Source organism: Nothoprocta perdicaria, unplaced genomic scaffold, assembly GCF_003342845.1.
Source record: "Nothoprocta perdicaria isolate Ctin4 unplaced genomic scaffold, notPer1 scaffold_71, whole genome shotgun sequence".
NCBI classification, from domain to species: domain Eukaryota; kingdom Metazoa; phylum Chordata; class Aves; order Tinamiformes; family Tinamidae; genus Nothoprocta; species Nothoprocta perdicaria.
The window spans coordinates 809,429-832,376 of NW_020455988.1; the positions used below are offsets into that span (position 1 = coordinate 809,429).

The 22,948-nt window shown below is 38.3% G+C and overlaps 1 protein-coding gene across 1 annotated transcript in view; it reads right to left on the reverse strand.

Annotated features, from left to right (window-relative positions):
• The window catches only part of EGF (epidermal growth factor), a 49,869-nt gene extending 38,614 nt beyond the window's left edge, over nucleotides 1-11,255 (reverse strand). The window contains exons 1-4 of the mRNA XM_026050851.1: nucleotides 10,880-11,255; nucleotides 4,712-4,843; nucleotides 3,210-3,409; nucleotides 2,157-2,338 (exon numbers count right to left, since the gene is read on the reverse strand). Of these exons, the coding sequence (XP_025906636.1) occupies nucleotides 2,157-2,338; nucleotides 3,210-3,409; nucleotides 4,712-4,843; nucleotides 10,880-11,006 (641 nt within the window). The 5' untranslated portion in view covers nucleotides 11,007-11,255. The remainder of the gene's footprint in view (nucleotides 1-2,156; nucleotides 2,339-3,209; nucleotides 3,410-4,711; nucleotides 4,844-10,879) is intronic.
• Between the last annotated feature and the right edge of the window lie 11,693 nt (nucleotides 11,256-22,948).

Below are 22,948 nucleotides of genomic sequence, written 5' to 3' on the forward strand. Positions count from 1 at the left end.
CTCTGCATATGTTTTGGTTATGGGGAGTAATCTATCTCCAAAAATTTTAGTGCAATACTCAGTGGTACTTGACTTTAAAATACAATTTCTATTATTGCTGCCATTCCTTTCTGCCTCCCTGCTGCTTGAAGGAGCCAGATTATGCTGCCATTAAAGTAAGGCACAGTCAAAATAAAGTTCCAACACCAAAAACAATCATGCATTCAAACTACTTATATATGAAGTTATTCATGGATCAGAACCTAAATTTACTGATGTGACTAAGATTAACAGCAGTTCTCCCAAAATTCCTTTAATTCTTTTTAAATTGAGTTTAAAGATTTTTTTTTGTTTCTTACACTTATACACACAAATTCCAAAAAGCATTAACATTTTGACTTGTTTCCACAAAATTTTGAGATCTAACTGTACAAACCAACGTAGCATATAGCCAGCTACGTTGTTTTTACTGTAGTCATATATTACAGGCCTTAAAATGGATTAGATCTCACTAGCAAAGGGCTGTACTAACCAAGGAAGAATCAGCCCCCTCCTTATGGCTCTTCTACTCTATTGCAGTTATTATAGTTTTTAATATATAGGTAAAAAGAAGTTTCAAGGAGGTCCATCAAATTTTCTACTTAAATGTTTGAACACTTGATTAATAATTGCTGACATTTCTATAACACCGGTTCTTTAAGAATCTTTACAGAATCTGTAAGTTTAAACAGACACTAGAATTCACMTTTTACAAACAGGGAGGGTAAGAAACAAATGTGATTACAGTTTCAGTGCAAGTCAATGGATGACAGGCTCTAATATGAGCAAAGAGGAATACAGCCTTTACTATATTTGCTCTGCTCCTAATTCTTAACCCTGGTCTTTCAACATATCTAAACTCCATTCAGAAAACAAATCAATCTTACAGAGATAATTATGTTAATATTAAAGTAATCTTATCACTATTAAACAGACATATCTTTTGAGAAAAACAGTTTCTAAGATATCACACGAGTCTCTGTTATTTGTGYGAGTTGCCCACATCGGAGAGAATACATTGTTTGTATCAGACTTGGTGGATATTTACGCTTGTGGCATTACATCTGTCTTAATTCACTTCACATACATAGCTCTCAGAATTTTCCTACAAGCAAAATGCACCAAGAYGTAAAAATTACGTGAGATTGTCTGGACTCTACTTTTTTTTTTTACAGTTTATGACTAGCTAACTTACCTCTCTTTAAATCTCTGTGTTCAGCTTTAATACTCAGTGATTGACACACACTCAGGTGAATATATGCATTTCAGTTTGTCCACAAGGTTTAGTACAAATTCACCAAATATGTTCCTGTAATACCACTGTAATCTACTTCTTGAGGACTTGTTACAATTTCCAAAACTGGTAAATATGACTTTCAAGAGCAGATCGGAAATCTTGAAAATCTATCCCACTCTAAAAAATACTAGTAATGCATCAGGGAGTTGGTTTATGCATAAATGCACAGGAACAGGGCTCATAAGACTTAATATTGCATACTTCCACAGCACTCTGAGTGACTTAACTGCAAATTAAGTTTTCCAAATGAAAACACCTCCTCAACTTTTATTTTTGAAATCTTGAATGGAAGAGATAAACCCCAAGATAAATCAGCATGGAGACCCTGCCCTGRCAATCTCTACCAATAACTTCTGAGGAGGCCAAATCTTTCAGGTGAGCAGGGGCTGAGTGTGAATGTCTTGGAGTTCAAAGAAGCATCTTTAAAATAGACAAATTACTTGTGATACAGAGTAGAAACAACAGGCTCAGAACCAGTACATATCAACTGAGAGACAAAGGGAACAGGAGCAACACTAAGTTTAGAATTCTTCAGAATATATATCAATCTGTTTTCCAGGCATGTCAGGTTTGGAGTACAGGGCTCTCACATGACTTGCAAGGACACTCTCTGCTGTTCCAAGTGTCTTTCCTGCTACTCTAAAATGTCACTATCTTTTAGAGTCACATTTCTCTATTTCCTATGTGGTTATTAACTTTTTATCCTGCCTGGTCGAAGTTCAAGGAATTACTGGATTATAGAAAACACAGTGTGTACGGACTAATCCTGTAGATGATAAATCACAGTTGCAACACGATTTATAGTCTGTTTTAATGAAATTACTAACCTAGTTAAAATTACCTTTGCTCAGCATCMATGGCTATCCTTGTTGGACGACCAGCATCTCGTAGAAGAACACGGCGTTTTTTCCCATTTGTGTCCGTCACTTCAATGATTGCTTTCTGTTTATTGGCCCAAAGAATATCTTGATGTATCCAGTCAATAGCAAATGCTGAAACACCTTTATCTATGTAACACAGTCTCTGTAAACAAAAGAAGTTGATAACAAAAAGCATCCCGCATACTGCCCCGAATGTGAATTGCATTACATGAACCACCATGATATTTCATTTATTCCTTTTTTTTTCAGACCCACAGAAACATTCTTTCTTATCTTTGTATTGCACCTACATCCTCTGAACTGTCTGACCACCTCGGAGAGGGAAAATGTTCTCCAGAGAAAATAAGGGACTGCTCTTTCAGCTAGAAACATGTGCTGTATTTGACACACTATGAAATACCTAGATCTGTACTGTTACAGAGAGAAGACTACCTGGCTCACTGCTGCTGGACCCTGATCCTTAAAAGTCATTGTGAAATACATCACCTCTTCATGGAAACAGGAATCCTGGCAATCTCTCTCAARCAAAAAAAGGCTCTCAGCCACAACATCCTGTCTTCCCTTCTTAATCAGCCAGATGCAATGAACTGTACAACTTTTTCTGAACAAAAAGTGCAGTACTGAAAGAAGCATTTGGGCAACCATAGAAACCAATAAAAGGCTTGAGTTAGAGAGAGAGTAGGAACTCAAGTACATTCTCCTCATACCATTTGTGCCAGTTTTGAGTTACAGTACTCTGGAAGATGAACTTCCATAATGCCAGTGATTAATTTAAAACATATTATTGTCTTCAAAGCTTTGGTTTGTCTAAATTTTTTCTCTTCATCTTTAACTCCATTCACTCTGAAAGTCAGTAAAACAGCACAGACTCAGGCCTCCCTGGCACTTACCAGAACTATCACAACAGGAAACACTACTTAAATTATCAAGTGCCAGGCAATGAACAAGATTGTTTCACAGTAGAGGTATAATATTCAGCAACCTGGGGATSTGCAGAGAACTGACTGCCTTACCTCTTGTTTCGTGCCATTCAGGTGAATCCTTTGCAGAAGACGCCTTTCAGAGTCAACCCAATACACTTTCTCTTCTGCATAATGGAAGTCTACAAGTGTGGACTGACCAGTATCAGCAACCAGCCTTTCATGATTTGTCCCTTCTGTGTCAATTCTGAAGATGGCATTTTCACGGCTGAAAAGTAAGAAAGGTGCAGGGTCTGGTGTGGAGAAAAAAAAAATAGATATACATGGTACTTTTGCCACATTAAATTCTCATTAGTATTTTACTAGTCATAGCAAACATTCAGGACCTAACCATCTAAAGTCCAGTTTGGACTTGTCAAGGTATTACCCAGTTACAACAGCTGTTTCTAGGATGCTAATGACATCTTTTTCTGCTGCTGTTTCCACTGAATACCAYTATGTGAGAATACTTAAACTATCAAGATTTGTTTTACGTAGATGGCAAATGAACACCAAACTATAGCAAGGCTGATTCATCTCAGGAATTTGGCAGCCACTTACATTTTACCAATTACTTGACAATCAATGTATATACACTTGGTTCTGCCCTTCTCAAACTCAAAGTTTTCCATYGGGATCCTGTGACCCCATGTTCATGGGTCCAAAGGCTTCAGAGCATCCCCTGCTTCTTAAGTCACAAACATACCCTGCCATTTTACCTCTTCACATTAAAGAGAGACCCAAGAACGTAATGATCACAAAAAGAAAACCTGAACTCCTTGACTGAGAGGGAGTTGGAGAAACTCAAACTGGACATGCAAGAAATCAAAATGGAGAGGTAAGAGCTAAACCTCAGAGCACAACCACCTCATATTYTAAAGAAAACCAAAGTTATTCAAAAGCTATAACTGTTCATATTTTCCTCTCAGAGGAGCTAAAAGATTTTAAAGCTTAAATGCAAAAYATGTGTTAAAAAAAAATTGATTTGACAATTTAGGGCAAAGGGAGAGAGAAAGAAGTCACAGTAGCATTTGTATTTACTAAGACCAAAACAAAAATAAGGCCTTCCTGTCCAGCACTTCAGAGCCTTGTCTTCAAAAGAGGTAACTGCCAACAGACTGAAAGAGGCAAAGGGAGCAAAATCTTACGCAGTGCCAATGGAGCAAAATCTGCAGTAGCTTTCTTTTCTTCAAGTAGTAAGGACAGAATAAAAGAATTTAGAGTTACAATACTGTTTATTCCTCTCAGAGGAAGCAGCTATGCTAAGGTTTTGTTTTCTTTTTTTTCCCCAATATGTTCACTCATCTTTCTCCCAACATACTTTCCTTTCTCCTCGTCATTCTTCTGTGATATCTGCTTTTCTCCTTGCCAATTATTTGCACACTAGAAGAGGCAGTTTTTCAGTGAACAAAGCAAAGAATCACTCCACTTTCCAGKAGCTGAATTAACTCAGCATTGTGAATAGGGAAGAGACAGGCATGATTCACTTTGAAAATCATGTGAACCGCTAAWTAAAACTCTAAAGCTCTTTTTTAGTTGTTAGAAAATGAACTTACCTTTCACATAGCAAGACCATTTGTCTGTATCCAAGGTATAGCCAGGCAAACAGGAGCAGAWATAGGACCCTGGAACATTGACACAGCTTTGGCCACAAGTTCCCAAACCTCCTTCAAGACATTCATCAATATCTGAAAAATATTTTGAATCAGGATAATTCTGTTAGCAAAAGCAAGAGAGGACAGAAAGATAAGCCTGGACACAGAAAGCTCATAATTGAGTAGGCACTCTACACAAAAGGTCACAAAGTGCCCCAAAACAAGGAAAGGACTTGTCCACTACTCTGCATCTGTATTTGCATTATYCTTTGCTATGCAGTTATGACACTCTCATTACCTCTGCCCATGTCTGCTTCGTTCTATCACTGTTCCTCATTCCACCATAACAATTTTGCAACTAAATCACCAGGATTTGCAAAACACACAACTGTCAAAGCACTCCCACTCTAATATTTTGAATTCAGTCAAGCCTCAAAAACATATAAGATGAATTAAGAACATCATATTCTAAAAGAAACAATCCTAAGCCAAACACTCATCCAAGGCAACAAACAAATTAATTAGAAAAAATGACTTTTAAAAGGTGTATTTGCCCAGGGCCTTTATTAATAAAAAAAATAATTGTGGCATTTATGGTGCATACTAGATTTGAGGCAGTAGCTATGAAAACAAAGAACTTACCACAAAACAGAATAATAATAATAATAATAATAATACATATATATATATATGTATATATATATATATATATATATGTATATGTATGTATTCCTGATCAAGACAAGAAGAACTAAGAAGAACTCCTTGGGCAACTCAGTATTTGAATGATGTGCAAATCAGGACAAGGCTTTGGGAGGTCTGTGAGCATTAGCTGAATAACCATCTAGTTCAAAGAAGTCCAGAAATGGCACCTAATTATAACAAACTAGTAATTTGATCAGCTTACTACAGTACTTTGAAAGGAACTTATCACTTCTGACCTATCAGGTTAGGGAAAGGAAGCAGATCCCTGGTGTCCCATAGCTTCCTTATATGCTTTTAAAATCTCCATATAGCATAAAAGTGCCAACTTGAACGTTACCAAAGTTCACACAGTAAAGAAAATCTCTCCCACTCTGAAAAGCGAACAATTCTCCTAGCTGAGAAAAGGATACAGTTCAAGAATACTTGCCCTACAAAAGCTCAGAGGCACAGCACAAGCTGCTTGGCCACCGCGGAACGGCCAACCCCGCCGTACACAGGAAGTGCCAACAGACACTGAGCTACTGTTAAATACGCTGGGGCTCTGTGAGCACTCTGTTCAGGGCACAAACAATGGAAGAGGGACCTATGAGCTCTCCTTTTTGTAAAGGTCAGTCAGAAAAATCCCCAAGAGCTGTTTTCTGAAAGCCAAGGAGAACTGGATCCCAGACGATCCATCAGGTGTAAGCAAGAGTGCGTTCACCTGCACTCGTTAGGCCTCGGCAAAGCCGGCTGCATCCCGCTGCAGCTCCATTACGTATCCTGGCAACCACTTTCCCCAGTGGGAACTTCACCCCGTGAAAGAAATCGGCTTAGTGGACACAAAAGCTGTCTGCAGTGCCCTGACAGCCAGCCCTGAATGGAAGAATGAGATTCTGCTCAGCTCTCAAAGGCTTCTTTATGTAAAAAAAGCCTTGAGAATTGGCAAAAACGATGAATCGTGTCATCATGATGTTGGCAGCTCTCAATGATTTTGCATACAAATATGCCACTTTACTGAGAGTCCTGAGAAATGCTCTGATCTCAGAAGGTGGAAGATTAGTATGCCTGGCAGGGATACAGAGAAAACACAGTAACTCAGAATGGGCCCTTCCTTAATATCCTAAACATACAGATTATATCTAAATATATAGATTATATAGATAAAATATATACGGAGGGACACACTCATATAACATAACTCAAATTTGGTTATTGTAGAGTTAGACTACAGATGAATTCAGTCTTCTATATCCAGTCACCATCATAATCATATCAACAAGATTAATCAATTTCATCTAGTTTAGAAAGTAAATAGCTCGTACACTTTATCTATTCTCTTAAAAACATAAGCTCAAGAATAGGAGATAGTAACAAGTAGAAGAAACACTCCACTTATCAGTAAGTCACAACAAAAGAGCTGACATATCTCTGAGGAACTGAAGAAGTGCAAGTTTATCATTACCTCAGCTCCCCAGTTTTTAAATGAGCACTGAAGTACAACCAGATCTTTCATAATTTTTGAGAGTATAGAGGCTGTGAAGTTCTCAGATAGTACAATAAGAAATACAATGTAAATAAGTTGGTTATCAGTTCCTGCACTTTTCCAGTCCAGAGGCACAGCTGTAACAGCACACCAACAACATGACTTAGTAGAACCAAAAAAAAAAAAAGTTCCTCAAAATATAAAAGCTAGATCTCAAATCAAGCTCAGAAACCACTTCTAGACATCTTGAAGAAAAATGGCAAAAAGATCTCAATAAGCTATGATATCTTTTTTAATCTTCTGCTGATATGAATTAGGTTGATTATTTTTCAGAATACATTAAAAATTCCAACTGTGTGTCTTCAGAAGGCTGTATGGACCACAATTTATCTAATGAAGGGGAATTATAAAAATTGTAATTCAAACAAGAGTAACTTAGTATTCCACCTCACCAGTGCTCCATRACTGGCCAGTTGTGAAGAGCAAGAAAGGAAAAGCTTGAGATACAAAAAGAAAAATCTGACCAAGACAGCCATTCCAAGTGCCATCGTCATCTTGTGGACCATGTACCATGCTAGTCCTAAAGAAGCAAAAAAAGGTTCACTAGTCAACATCAGAATTAGCATCAACGTGACAGGAATTTAGGAATCCCTGTGATATAACTTTAATAATGCAGGATTTGCTTTTCCTTCTTAAAAAAAATCTTCAATATTGTGAATCTGTTTTTAAACAATCATCTTCCTTCATCTTTAAAACTCAGAAAGTGAGTACTCAAAGTAAGCCCTGAAGCCAAAGTACACTTCCATTCATATCTAGATCCATATAGGATCTAGAACATCAGTAATATCTTTTTAGGGTGGCCTAAGACAAACAGACTAATGACCAGTCTTAAATTGGATAATGCAAGAAACTTCAACAGAGGCTTCTTGGGATAAACAGTATCACATCAGAAAGTGTCTTGCCTTCTATCAGGAAAAGGATCTAAACCCCAAAGGAGTATGAAAAGTGGTATTGTAACAGGAGTACTTGGGGAGGGCACAGTCAATCAATCCTAATAGCCATAAAACTAAAGCCCATTCCTTGGTGACCCTTGTTTGTCTACAGAAAAAAAAAAAAAAAACCCACACAACCAACCAATCAAAAAAAAACCACTACAGAAAACATCATCAACAACAACAACAAAAACAAATGTCTCCCAAGACCCAAGAGTGTTCATACGTGTTTATTTTTAGGGGGAACAATAACTCCTGTGTGGCCAAGATCATTTTTCCTTTAGATGTATTTTTGCATATTCACTAAAGTCTATGAAAAAAAAAWTTTTTAGGGAAACTTAGTCCCCAGACCTGACACTAAAAACTTAAAAAATATATATACTAAAACAAGATGGCAATGTCAGTGCAAGTGCAGAAATGCTTTCAGTTATATCATTACTTGCAGATAAATAGATGTGTTCAGGTACCAGACTACCTTTATTTTTACCTCATGACCTGTTCTCCCATATTTTGTCTCTGATAAATTGTGCTGTTCTGGGATACATAGTTGCCTCTAACACTTATCCCCTCTTGGCATATCAAGTTGGATTCAAAAAATCTCTCTTAAAATAACTGCATAAAATTATGTGAAACATTTAGGGTTGGATTACATTATTCTTCCTCTTGTTGAGGCAACTTTTGATCTTTGAATATCCCTAGAAATAAAAGGAACTAATTAAGAAATAAGATCCTAAGCCATGTAAGGTCTTCATCTCTAGTCACCGGATGGGAAACCAATCTAGCAAAGCCAGTAAGTATCTTTTGTGGCAGCTCTCTAAAAGACAGCCAACACCTCTTCAATTCAGGACAGGCCTTGTGGCTGGCAGGGTGCCACCACAGGCACAGACAATAAAGAACATTTTACAATTGGTATATTTATTACAGCTCACCAAGGATGGTGGCCAAGCCACAGTTGAGCTTGCTCTCATTGTTCACAGTTCTCTGATATGAGTCATGTCTCCCACTCATCATTTCTACGTCCATTATTACCTTCAAAGTCTGACCCCAGCTTCCTACCACTTGCTTCCACTGCACCCTCTCACATAATTAATACACTAGAATTTCATACATCCAGATTTCTAGTCACACATGGCAAAGACCAGGGGAAATGCAATCCATCAGAGCATCCCTTAGTCCTGTATTTCATCTCAAAATTCTACCTGTGCGTTCTCCTCTGCAATCCAGTGGCCTCTAATTAAAAAGATACTGTAGCATATCTTTTYGGTGTTTGTTTATTCTGTGCTAAACAAGGTAAAATAGGATCTTTGTTCAGACTAAGTCATAGAAAGTTCAGCTGTTAGAGAAAACACTATTTCWATTAATATTTCAGTTTCCTGAGCTACCAGCAATCCAGTTTGCTTTACTTGACCTAGTACAAGAGAGTAAATCTACTTTTTAACAGAAAAGACAATGAAGGACAATTCCTGACTGTATTAATGAGAAAACAACACATGTCAGTGTGCAAAATGAGTTGCCTGAAACAGAAGAATGAATGCATCTCCATGGCATTCTAACCTTCAATGATATTTAGAGTGGATTTTGACCCACCAAAAAATAGCCAAGCAATCACATTCATTTCAGTATGACTGCCTTGTTAAAAGTGAGGTCTCAACTGGGCAATGCAGTAATGAATAAGCTGTAACTAATATACTTCCTAATTAACCCAAAGAAGCTAGGTTAACATTAGCAAATAGCGTGGACCGGCAGAAGAGGATCTGTGAAGTACAACAGCTGTTGAGGATGCGACCCATATAGGCCTAGGCATGGTGTACACAGACCTACCTCCAGGCTGAGTGCCCACTAGCTAGCAGTGGGGAGGCCAGGTGCCCTCCCTCCCGGGCTGCACCCACTGGTTTAGGCTCACACAGCGGGAATCCCATTCGTGCCCTCTGGAATGCCCGGGAGTGCGAAGGGAAGCACACTGAGAGGGCAGAGCATGCAGAAGCGCCTCAGAATTGTGCTCTTCGTTCCTGTGGAAGCATCACCACAGAAGTACCCTGGCTGTCTTTGGATCTCTGATAAACCTTCAATCAAGTTTATCATTTGTACACAAAAGGCCTTGCTCCTCCTCACTGAATACCAGAACATTTAATATGCACACTGCTTGCAGGCTGGTATTACTTGGCAGAATGCACAGAGGCACCTGCTATTAAATCACTGGAATCATGTCAAGAACTGAGTCAGAGCTTTGAAACCCAAGCAAACTATGGCAAAAGCTTAACTCTAGGCATTAGGTCTGTTTGCTTGAAACCTTACAGAGAATTTCTTAACACAAAAGCCAGTACTTTGCTGGCTGTGCCTTTCTAAAGATAATAAAAGTAATAACAAAATAAAAGAAAAAGAATTTCAAAGTATCAGAGTGGTGAGAAGGGTTCTGTCATTCTTTGTCTTACACTTGTTAAAGATTAATCTGCTTTTCAAATGTTCCAAATCACTTGAGATTATTATAGTAATATTAGTGTCATACATTTCATCCACATTTTAGTACTACCTTATACAACACAATTCATGTATTTGTATGAGATGTATTARCTATCTATTCCTTCCAAATGCATATATATATAATATGCATATATAAATAGATCCATACATAAATTACACAGATATAGTAGCACAGATATGTGAATGCACATGCACTGAAGATAGAGTAACTAAACTGAAGGAATTAATTTTGGTAACCACTGAACTGTTCAGATTTTTTTTTAAATCACCCTAATCCTGCTTTCTGATAATTAAACTGATAAAAGACTGATTTTTTGAATGATAAGCTACTAAATAAAATGAGCTCTATTGGTTCTAAGCAGCAAGTGATATCAAAAAGTTTGTGTGCCAGTAGAGCACACAACCTCTGCAAAAAATAAATCTTTAAAAATATACAGCTCAATTAACAGAGCACAAATACTGTTTTCATAACTGCGAATAGTCACTTACCTATACAAGTGGAGTTTTCAGTCTCCCGTCTGTATCCATTAGGACAGTTCCAGTGCTGCAGAGCTGAAAGGCTGACAAAACCAATTTTAAAAAATACCGGCAAAAAGGCAACAAGGAAGAGAAACATAATCTTGAGTTTTTTGAACTATTGTTAGAGGAGAACAGGCTTGTATTCAGTCATATCCAGGACAGAAGGAGCATGTGTAATTCCAAAAGATTTCTGCAAAATCCTACTTTATACTCAGACATATTAAGACAATACGAAGTTTTATCTTTGTCTTTCTTTTCTTGACACTTTAGTCCTTACTGTGCCTGACTGCAACCTTGAAGAAACTCCTGAGGGGTTTCTTCCCCACACATGTCGTTTTCTCTGTCTCGCTCTCTTTTTTTTTTTTTTTTTTTTTTTTTTGGACGCCAACCATGAAATGCCCGACTCTCTTCCCACCAATTTAACACAGCTTAAAAGCAGAGCTTGCAAAGATCACTGCAAATTTCCTTGGAGCCAGCAAGGCTGCTGTTCAAATCTTAAATACAAGAAACTGAAACACTGTTCACCAAAGCCCTCAGTGGAGTACAGCAAGCGAGATCTCCAGGTGCCGTCCCACTCCAAAAYGTAGTTGCTCTCTGCATGCACACTTGGAGGGACTCATCTTTCTTTTTAAAGCTCTACTTGCCCCACCTCTTCTCTATTTAGTACCACTTGAGTGAACACTGTGTTTGCAAATAGTAATGTGGTCAGTGGCTTTACTACAGGGAACTGCGCCAGAATGCAGATAGCCAGCCACACACAATAAATACATTCTACAAAGGGAGCCCCTCATGTTGGAGATGTACCTGCTGCATACCAATTAAGTTTTATTTTTCAGAGATTGCAGCTTCATTTATGCTATGCATGTTCAGTCATGATGAGCCATATTCATTTTTATAATGTTGTGTGTTTTATTACCAGAAACAAACTTTGTTCACGTGAACAGGAAGGAAAAAAAAATCCCTCCAGTTTCCCCAATCTATTTTAGCTATTTATCACCCTCGGGTATATGTTCACAATTCTGATTTCACAGAAGTTACAACCTATGCTTAAGTCTGAATATGGCCCTCTGGAGTTCTAGGAAAAAATGACTGTCAGAATCCAAGAAAACATGTTCTGAGTCTGCAATATCTCACATGTATTCTAGTCATTTATATGTGCACATAGGTGCTGTAAAATGCAGTTGTTCTGATACAGTGCTCTTTTACCCTTTTGGTATGAAAGCATATGCACTAGGAAAAATCCACTTAAGTCAARGTCACTGTTCTTTCAGCATTAAAAAAAAATCTCCTTTTCCCTAATCCTTTCCCTATTTTTTATCTAATTCCCTAATTAGCAAAACTCTAGGGCACAGRTATAAATGATTTGCGGAATTTTTAATGTGCTGAAAGTTAAGCAGGTGTTTAAGTGGCTGACTGCATCAAGGTTTGCCGCTCTAACAGGAAGCATTTCAGTTCTGTTGCTTTTTTTTTTTTTTTTTTAAATTAATCTTCTGCAGTGTTATGCTAGAACAAACATCAATACAACAGTAGGAAACACCAGGCGTATCACAGAGTAACTTGCAGCTGTGCGAGTTGCATCTCTGGGAATTCTTCACCTCTCTATTTGCCTGAATTGATAAGTGTCCAAATTTTCACTAAAAGAAAATAAGAAGTACAAAACATGTTTATAAACTGGGCCACTCTCCACCAAAAGCAACCGTTTCTTGATGTTTCTTTGCCTGCGTAGTCACATTCTGCTTACTCAATTCTCACTCTTACAACTAATGTAACTAATCAAATCCGGACTGACAAATGGAAGCCATGTTTTCATGGACCCTCTTCAGCTCTGAGTGTCTATTCTGCATGCTATAAAATATAATAATAGTAATGTAAATTATGCAGGGCTAGACTCCTGCCAAACAGCACTTGCTTCTCCAAATAGTCCCCTGAAAAACAAAAGGGGAACCAATGCGAAAGTGTAATAGTGCCATACCATCTAGGATTACAGGATCCTGCCCAGGAACTGTGGTATGTTCCACATGAATCTATTTTACTAATTTTGTAGCTGTCGACTCCTCCTCACAGTTTTCCTCTGTGTTCAAGCTGGGCGCACACAACCTAAAAAGCTCCAAAGGAATGTGTCACTTTTCTGCGAGTAACCACCAGCAGAGCGCTTGCTAGACTGGGAGGGCAACCATCCAAGTAAGCGCTCTGACCTCTTCCAAGGAGACACAAACTCTCAAAAAGAGACAAAATGAATAAGCTCTCCACTAAAACCCAGAGGCAATTTTTGTTACTCTACAGGCCTTCACATAGTTTTAGTTTCTCCTTCACATATACTGTCTTTTCCAAACATCTTTATCTTTCCTCCTATTTATTTCCACTTTTTGCCTTTACCCCAAAATGCAAGCTGAAGTCATGTCCCAGAATTTCTTTTTTCTTTGAAGATAAAAAGGGAGAGAGAAAAAGTCTGACATGTCAATAACACAAAGAACTTTTCCAAAAGATAACCCTCCACTGCAATCAGAGCGACTGGTTAATAAACTGACTAATTTCACTGTCCCAGAAGTATGGGAAGAGTTAAAACAAATGGAAAAAAATTCTTAATAGTGGGATTTTCTTCCCCTCAAAACCAGACATGCTTCAGATCAGAACTAGTGGCCAGATCCAGTGTGATACTTGGGCCTGAGGAGGTAAACAAATTGCTTGAAAGCAGATATGCCCAATTCTTTTCTTGTAGACCAAACCAGAAAGTTCTCAGCAAAGTACCAAAGTACATCAGGCTGTGCCACAACTAAATTTCAAAATGTAGCATTTTTCACCAATTAATTCAGAAGACCAGCACTCTAATTCTTTCCCACCTAAAATCATTTAGCATTTATGGAATTGTTTCAAATATATTTCTACAAAGCCAGGTACCGTTCACACCTCCAGCTAGTAATCAAAGCAACTGACATTAAGTTAGCATTCATGCAACAAATTAGGCTGGACTTAAATACGAATCAGTCCAATGGTCTTAAAACTATCTTTCCTGATGCACTAAATGCTAAGAACCAACCTAGTTTAATTTGACCTGGCAGTCTCAACAGACTGCTAAACTACCAGTAAATATTTTTCCTTTCTCTTGGACTTCCCTCTCTCTCGTCTAGCTTTGAAAGACTTTCTTTGGTTGGTAAAGCCCAGCTAGTGATCCAAGTGAAGAGGTCTATTCCTCTACCTTGGCAAAGAGCTGTGATTATTGAGTTCAAGGACACAATGMTCTGTCTGTTTCTAAGTTATGAAGGAAACCCAGTTCTCCATTACTTTCCCAGGGCTTTCAGTATCTATATTGTATTAATTAGGACATTGTTTAAATCATATATTGGCTTATAATCACATCTTGCTTACTACATATTATGTTAACTTGTCAGCACTTCAATCTCTTTTCCTGTCAGCCTCTGCGAGCGGATTCTAATCTGATTAAAATTATATTTTATAGGCACCACAATCCTAATTCCTGCCAAGACAGGTTAATGATGAAACGAAGATACTTAGTTCCCTGAAACAGCATAAAAAAATCTATATTGATTATTTTTAGTATGAACAGTCTAGAGTAGCAAGAAATTGTCAGACATGCACAGTCTGCACCAACAGCTTCAAGTTCCTTCCCAGTAGTCCAAGTGATTCTACTAGGTCTTGGGTCAAACAGCTTACAGAAATCTCAGACTTTTGTGACCAGAGCAGGAGCTGACAGACATAGGCAGCTATTTAATAACACTGATGATTCCTAACAAGAAAAAAAAAAAAAAACACTGTAAACTCTACCTTACACTAACTCACCTAGGACTGATCTCAGGACTGCCAACTCTGATGAACCTACTTCCTCTGATCTAACAGTGCTTCATTCAGTACTGCTAATGTCCTTTCAGCAAGTTGAATCCTGAAAAGATAATTCTGGCATAAGAGACATTATACAATATAGAAAGTGCCTGTCAGAGTAGGTAGGGGAGGCACAATATGAGAGAAAGTAGCATATTCTTGTTATATCTGAAAGCCAGGAATGCTTGAAATTTCCGCATCAAGTATGATGGTCCTTCTGTTTTGGCCTCAGGCAGGTCCCTTACTGTTCTCTTCAACAATCTGGAGATATTTGGCTGACAGGATGCTTTAAGTTAATTTATTAGTAAAATGAATAAGCATGACTTCAATCATGAAAATATTATGAAAAGCAAGTGCTCTTGTAGGTAACCTCTTTCCAGTTGTCTTAGTTTATTTTGTTTTGGCAGTTTGAATTTCATATCATTTCTGATAGGGTTATAATTTCTCCTACTATAATATGATAATAAAGAAAAGACACACGCACAAAACAAAAACCTCACTGAAATCACAATGTTGGTTATAATCAATATTATATTTTTAAAGCATTTTTAAAAGCATTTTGACACGTCCCTTTCACCAGTTGCACTACTGTGAATATTTCCTTCATCGGACAGAGCACACTGTGATACAGAAAGCAAGTTAAATATGCTGTGTCATATCCACACAGTCAGAGCAACCGTGAAACATTCTGGGCAAGTCACAGAGTACGTTACTGACTGGTGACATTTGTCACTGCTAGATGACTACATTAGGCCCCTATTTAGCTATTTAGCAATAGCTAAAATAGCATGAAAAAATAGTATTCGACTGTTTGAAGCAGAGCTAAAGCTTTGGCAGGTCTTTAGTTACTGTGAATAAGTAGTATGCATGAGCACTTAAGAAAAGACATTAGCATGACTTCACTACTGCAGGTCAGAAAACACCTTCTCCCCATAGCTTTCACCTCACAGTTATTTTCCATCTCAGAGATGGTTGTGTTTCCCTGCCAGTGCCATGATTCCTAATACATGGACTGGAACCAGACACTCAAAAAGCACTGACCGAAACTCGGCCCTGATTTTCAGAGTTGATATGTATTCAAGACTTTCACTGATATCAGTAAAACTTTCAGGACTTCAAGACAATATCACTATTCAAGACTTTCACTGATATCAGTTGCTGTGAAGTTCATTTATCAAAGGTATTGCTGTTTCCTGTGGACCTCCTCTTTCCCTGCATGAGTTCTGGCTGGACAGACAAGTAATTAAAAGAACTAATTCAGTCAAATTCTGTCTTCCACATTACAGACCTTTTCAGATGGTTCATCCTCTTCGTGATCATGCTGCTCCTTAATAAAATGAACACCACAAACTGTTTTAAAGTTTTGTTTTGCAGCTGCTTTGCTGACTACGTGGAATAGAATCCATGCATTTACTGATCTAATCCACTTTTGCTGCTAAGTTGCCTCATTTCACTTGGTGCTGCTAGTACATTAGCTTGACATACTTCCCTTGAACACACACGTATGTAAGCTTACTTCTGTGCATCACTCACATAAATCCAGAATCAAACAAGATAGCTTATAAATAAATAAAAGTAGAAAAAGATATTGTTATAGCAAACACATCTAAAATGAACTCAAGACACTGGGTTTACCAGAGATGCTGTCAGCGTCCAATACTCAACTCAGTGAGTGGAGTGCAAGAGGCTCTCGCAGGCTGCCAGACTCTGTGATTCTCTTCATCTAAAGTAGCCAGTCTTAAGGTGGAAACTTCCTGAGTGTGCTGCAAGTCACATTCTCCTCACGATCAAGTTTCAATTTAAGTTTYCTGTTAAGTTTTGATTTAAGTTTCCTGTACAAAACCAAGCAGTTTGTATCAGAAGAATTAGTTAGTAAACTAGCAGTTAAGCAAGACGAACGATAATAAAATACATTGGTAACTGTTAGAAATGTTAATTTCTCTATTGTTTGCAGTAAACATTCAGGGGATCATCAGAAGTAAATATTGTCTAATTAATAAATACAGCAGATGTCCTGAAAAAGTTGCCCACAGAACGCTGAAAATAAGCCCGAGTTCTTGATGTGATGGTGTTCACTATGTAAAACAATTTCAAAGAAAAAACAAAATAAAGACCCTACCCAGAATGGTCATAGGAGTTCTCTGCATGTGGTTTTCCTATAACCTATCAGGAAGAAGTTAGTAGAGAAAGTAGCAAGAGACGTGCAAGGGGCCGAGGCCCAGAGGAGGCAGCCTGACCCGACACCACCCCACAGCTGCAGAGAGAGCAATGCAGAGGAGCCTATCACAGCCCGGAATGCCACTGTGGGAATGATATCCCAGAACTTGGCATCTAAGTCCTGCAGCTACCAAACACACCCTGCTCAAGGCTACAGCTGTCAATTCTGCTCCTGGATACACAAGGAGAGCACTGGCAAAGGTGGCAGGGATACAGGGTACAAGCAGTAGCCCACCTTGTATTTAACTCATATTTAACTGTATTTAACTGTTGTATTTAACTTGTACTTAAAATTTAACAGATACTCATTCTGTGTACTTCAAAGTTTCAGAGAGATTCTGTGTTGCTAGTACGAGCATGAATATGGAGACTCAGTTCAGATGCTAGCAAGCGGTGATTTCAGGAAGGAGTCAGGAAGGAGGGAGCAATTCTAAGCAACAGCCTCTGCCTCTTTTTATAYTGGACTAGAGACAGGATTCTTTCTATAGTGTCCTATAAAAGACCACTATCCTACGGAAATCCCGTTAGATTACCTGTAGGAGTCACAAATCACATTGCCATAATGTTCTTAAAGAAAATGAAGCAATATAACACAGGCTTAGTCTCAGAGACTGATCAAGCAAGCAGTGAGCACTGGGCTAAGTGTTAGAGACAGAGGGATCTCACTTTGTGGCAGATCAGCCTACCAGCCCTTGTGTAACTGGCCCACAGAGGCCGAGCGCCCATGACCGATTGCAAACATTCCTACAAGGTACCTACTTAGCTGCATGCCAGGCTCCAAATGCTGCCTCACCGAAGTGTGAACGAACAGATCCTGACAGATAGATTTACTAGTATCTATCAGCTGGGGCAGCCTTAGACTAGGCTGTCAGCTGACAATCCAGAGAGAGCAAAGGTGGAATCTGGCACGTGAACACTTTGCAAAGTAAAAGATACAYAGGCTGCACAGACAATTCTGTGCCTGATTTAATCATATATGCAGGATGTTAAAAGATTCATTCATTCCATCTACATCCCAGCCACAAGCTACCTTGTGCCACCTTGACAAGACTAGTAAAGATCTCTAYACTTCATTAGTGTACCAACTTCATTGGTTGATGTATTATTTGCACTGGAACTAAAAAAAMCAGACTTTTCCAAGTGGTGTTGCAAGTCACTGAAACTTGTAGGTATCGTTTTTATTGTCACTCACAGCATGCAATGTAAGTTGAACCAAACACAGAAAAGCCCAGGAGGACACCTTTCTTCACAGGACATAGCTGTGTTTAGACTTCATGTTTTCTGGAAATCATGACATTATATTGTAGAAACTTCTATTTCTCAAAGAGCAAACTAGGCTTGTCATATAAAATTCCTATTTGTGCTATCACTGTTTACCCCAACCATTATCATAACATCTTTACTGACAGGTATTTAAGGGCCATTCTGTACAATACTGTAATACTACAGCAGATAAAGACCAGCTAGGCATTAGTATAAATTTAAAAAGGAAGCACCTATTCAAATACTTCTCAGTAATATCCACATGAAAGAGTTTAATGTACCTCTTGGTCAGTACTTTAAAAATTAGTCATAGGTACCCAGTTTTCCAAAATGAAACAAGACTCTAGTAAGGGGAGAGGGGCAGGGAAAATCTATTCTGAGAGTTGCATGTGTTTCCCAATGCTAAAGAAACCTCTCTATTTGTGCGAACGGGCTTGACTGCTTTATTTGGATCTGGGTTCACATGCAAGGCTGAATGCGTCATTAAAAAAAAAAAAAAAAAAAGCTCAAATATTCTAATAATATCTGTGTATCCCCAGATAGATTTATAGGAGGACTCACCTCATATCTATTGGCACAGAAGTCAGGGATTCGTGCGCAAATTCTCAATGTGCGCAGCCGCTTGTTACTCCAAGGGCAAGGACTCTCCACAAGTGCTGTCCCATCACAGGCTCATCATCACGTTCCAGGATTACATACCCAGAAGCTCCCTGCTTCCAAACACTCAAGAGAAAATGATCCTGCACCCAYTGAAGTCAGTAGCACACTCCCATTGAGTGTACTAAAAAATCTGGACTAGGCCATCTCATGGAAGGGACAAATACTTGCCCTAATTCACTCACACAACTCTAAATAAACCGTCTTCCTTTTTCTCCCACAGAAGTTTGAAAGAGATTAGGCTCTTGGTAAGAGAATATTTCACTCCTGCTCTCCAATTTACCTCAAGTCCAACGCACTAATATAAGAGAAATATTAGTAACTGTCACTAAGTTGAACAAAATATTCGCAACAGCAAAGTAAGATTAAAATACAATTAAGGCTTCAGGATGTTTTTCACTGTATGTAATTTTACACCTGCGTCAAAAACACATGCTGCCACTGCAGGAGCATATCAAGTAGGAGCTTCTTTTTTCACTCTTATGTCCCTGTGAGGTTTGTGCAGCGCATGCTAACAAGCAAGTCAGATCAAAATTTCTTGTACCATTCTACTGAACACCAGATTGCAAAGGCAGTAAGGCAGTCACCTTATCTCTCTTATACTCTCGTTACTTTGGCAATGGATATTGATAAGCACCGTGACTGACACTTTTTCAGCAACTGGCACTATTTGCAAGCCTCTACCTTACTGATTTCTATTTGTCCACATCTTACTATATGCATTAAGGTAACTATATACATTAAAGCATATATATATTATATACATTAAGGTTTCTCATAAGCTGCTGAACTTTGAGGATGGTGAAACTGCAATGAAGTTGCTGTACATTAAAAACAAAAACCAAAAAAATAGAGTTTCACATGTCCGTGGTCTTCTGCCTAATGTCAAGTTTGCCTAGTGCTGCAGGGTGAACATTCAATTGCATTTTCAGAGGCTTCTTTATCATCCTGAAAATCAGTCATCAGGGGAACAAGGCATCAGTCACCTCTAGGGACTTGCATTTTTTTGAGCTAGGTTTGCAACACATGGCTAAAGGGATACTTCATCTCACCTATTAGTCTTTTATCAATAAAGCAGGTGGTTTGTGACCTGCCTGTCATCACCTTGAAATTATCAAGATATTGCAAGTGTCCTCTGAATCTCTCCCATTCTCACCATTTTTGCACACTTATTCTTGGTGTCTGAGAGCCACCTGGAACAACGTGTAACAGGATTCATCTCTGTAACTGGAGCACCACTCCTCTACGTCTTGAGCTACTGGCATCTGCTGAAATGGCAGCGGGCTTTGAAACATTATCAAACGTCAGCTCCCAGGATATGGTCAGTAAGTTATTTGGATCCTTCTTCAGAGTCCTGTTCACATGTTTTATTCCCAGCCCACACAAGTTAACATTATACACAGATTAAAAAGCTTCGCCTTCTGTGGAATTTACTCCAAAAATTCATCAAAAGAAGAAACCTCATCATTTCAGATATATTTTTAGGTGGTGACATTTGAGTTCAACTTCTTCCAGGCCTGTCACCCTGCCCTTTAGATGAATCACAAGTCATTTGAACTGTAATTGGCTTCCAGTATTAAAAGTTTGTCAGTTCATCCTGCTCAGAACTTTCAATCACTGTCAAGGACTCCGCAGATAGGAAAGAGTATGCTTTGACTACATCAGATGACACAGAAGTGCATCACCTTGATAGTTTATTTCTGTTCTGCCTCAGTATTCTTCCCAAACTGCCCATTTTGCCTGTTACTGCAAGAAAAGCTGAGACTGAAACAATTCAGGAAGTGCTGTTCATAGTGCACTAGGAGTTCTGGCTTGCAGTTGCCACAAAATACAGTCCTAATTTTCGAACTTAATATGTGGCTCCTCTCATTTGCTTTTGTTCTGATAGGCTCCTTTGATGAGAAAGGTATCAGCCATGGTGCTCCTTGCTTACGTAGCCTCAGCAGACYCAAGAGTCCAACCATTTTCTGAGGTCTTTCAAGTCTAGGTCTAGAATTCACCCTCTCCCTCTGACCAAATGATCTTACCTTAACTTTTAAATCTGCAATAAATGCAATRCACAAAGTCTGTTCAAGAACAGTGCTTTTCCCCCTAGAATAGCTTTCTCTCAGCTCTACAAGGGATCTTTCCTTGATCCAATTTTTGGCATGTTCCCAATAATCCTTGCAGTTCTTGCCTATGATTTTATAAGCTGAAGGATCACTTGGAGTGGGTGGAGGGTGGTTTCCAATCAGAGAATTGAGCCACCGAGGGTGTTCTTTTTCACTGTTTTACTTTGTTTTCTATAGGAATTTCTTCTTTGCTACTCATGTGTCCTACTTGAACATACTTTCTGCTTTATCAGAATCTGCATTTGATCAGATTGTCAATTTAATGCTCTTTTCCAGGGCATATCTGCACATAAGTACTTGTACTAAACATTCTTGTTTCACCTCCCAACCACCAAACTATCATGTATATTTTCTGCCTGTACTGAGCGCCTCTCCAGACACCTCTTGGCTGACTCCAGACCTTTACAGACTACTAAAAAAAGTGGATTACTTGCTTTTTTGGCATCACAAAGTTAACAAACCCTTGAAAGGCTTTCATTCTTCCAATTTCTTTCTTAAGGCCAATGATCCTAAGGATCACCAGTTTCTCTCTTGTATCATTTGGTCCACACTTCATTTTTATTTGAATCTTCAGGAGGATAAGAAACTCAAATGATCTTATGATAGGCTGAACTTCAAACTGTACCAGTTCACATACAGACAAYCTGTAGAGCTAAGTTGTGGTTAAAGAATTAGAAGAAAGAATCACTGTKTTCTATCAATAAACAGCAAACTTTATTTATTACCTTGCCAAATCCTTCAAAGAAATAGCTCATATGGCTATTGCACATAATGTGCACTCAACCACAGTGCCTMACCAAAGCAAAAACTTATTTTTTTGGCTTGTGAAAAATGTGGCATGGGTTGTTTCTATTGCTGATGACCCCATCCAAAGGGAATGTCTGATCCTCTGTTAAAGAGTTGAGAATGTTCAAGCAAGCTAAGAAGCAAATAACAGCACGTTTGTTCACTAAAGGGTGCCTGTGCCATTCTTAGGAGATTCTTTGCCCCAAGTTGTTTCTCAATATTAGAAATATTCTCCAAAAATAAATAAGTAACCCTCAGGTTTTAAAAATGAACTTAGAATGACTTGTACATAACTGGAGTGTTTTGTGGATATTGATACAATGCAGACAGCAGTCACGACAATAGCAACATATTAGTGACCATCAGTCATTCAGTTTGAGTTTCACAACAAACAGGACTGTTATGATCTATTTTTGCATTCCTGCCTCAGCAGATAGCAAATGATTCCACCACATCACTTTCGTTAACCACTCAGCAAGAAACCAGAAGAGCCTCTCAAAATCTTAGATGGTGCTCTGGAAAAACACCCATAAACAATGTCATTTATGTGTAAACTGAAGCTTGCAGTGCTCTGTAGAATTACTCTAATATAGAAAAGGGCTCTATCAAAAGTCAAGTAAGGATACAATTTAAAAGAACTTCATCAGGAAGCAGTTATTCTGAATTTAATTTGCCATGCTGTGTAGCTGGCTGCTTACCATATTCTCATATTGTCCTCTTTCTCCCTCTGTGATTTAGACTTCCACATGATCTTAAACACAAAGGACCGGGCTATGAAACAAAAAATATAATTGGTATGAGTTATTTTTGGAGGCTCAAATATTTGGTTAAATCAGCCATATAAAAATTCACCAGCATAAAAACTCAAGGCATATGACTCAGAATTCAATGCAATCATCCCATGGCATTAGACTTCAGGATCATTAATTAAATCAGATTATTATAAAAAATATTTACTGGAATTGGACTTTTATTTTTTTCCCCTCAACAAAGGTGTAATTGTCTTCGAGATTGGGAATTATTATAAGGTAAAATTATGTACTGCTTCATTCCAGCTTTCCAAAACACTATTAAGGGAGTCAAACAAGAATATGACTTGGAATCTCTTTATTTAAAAACTATTATTTTACTTATTAATTTACTTGATATATTTATTTTGTAATGCCCA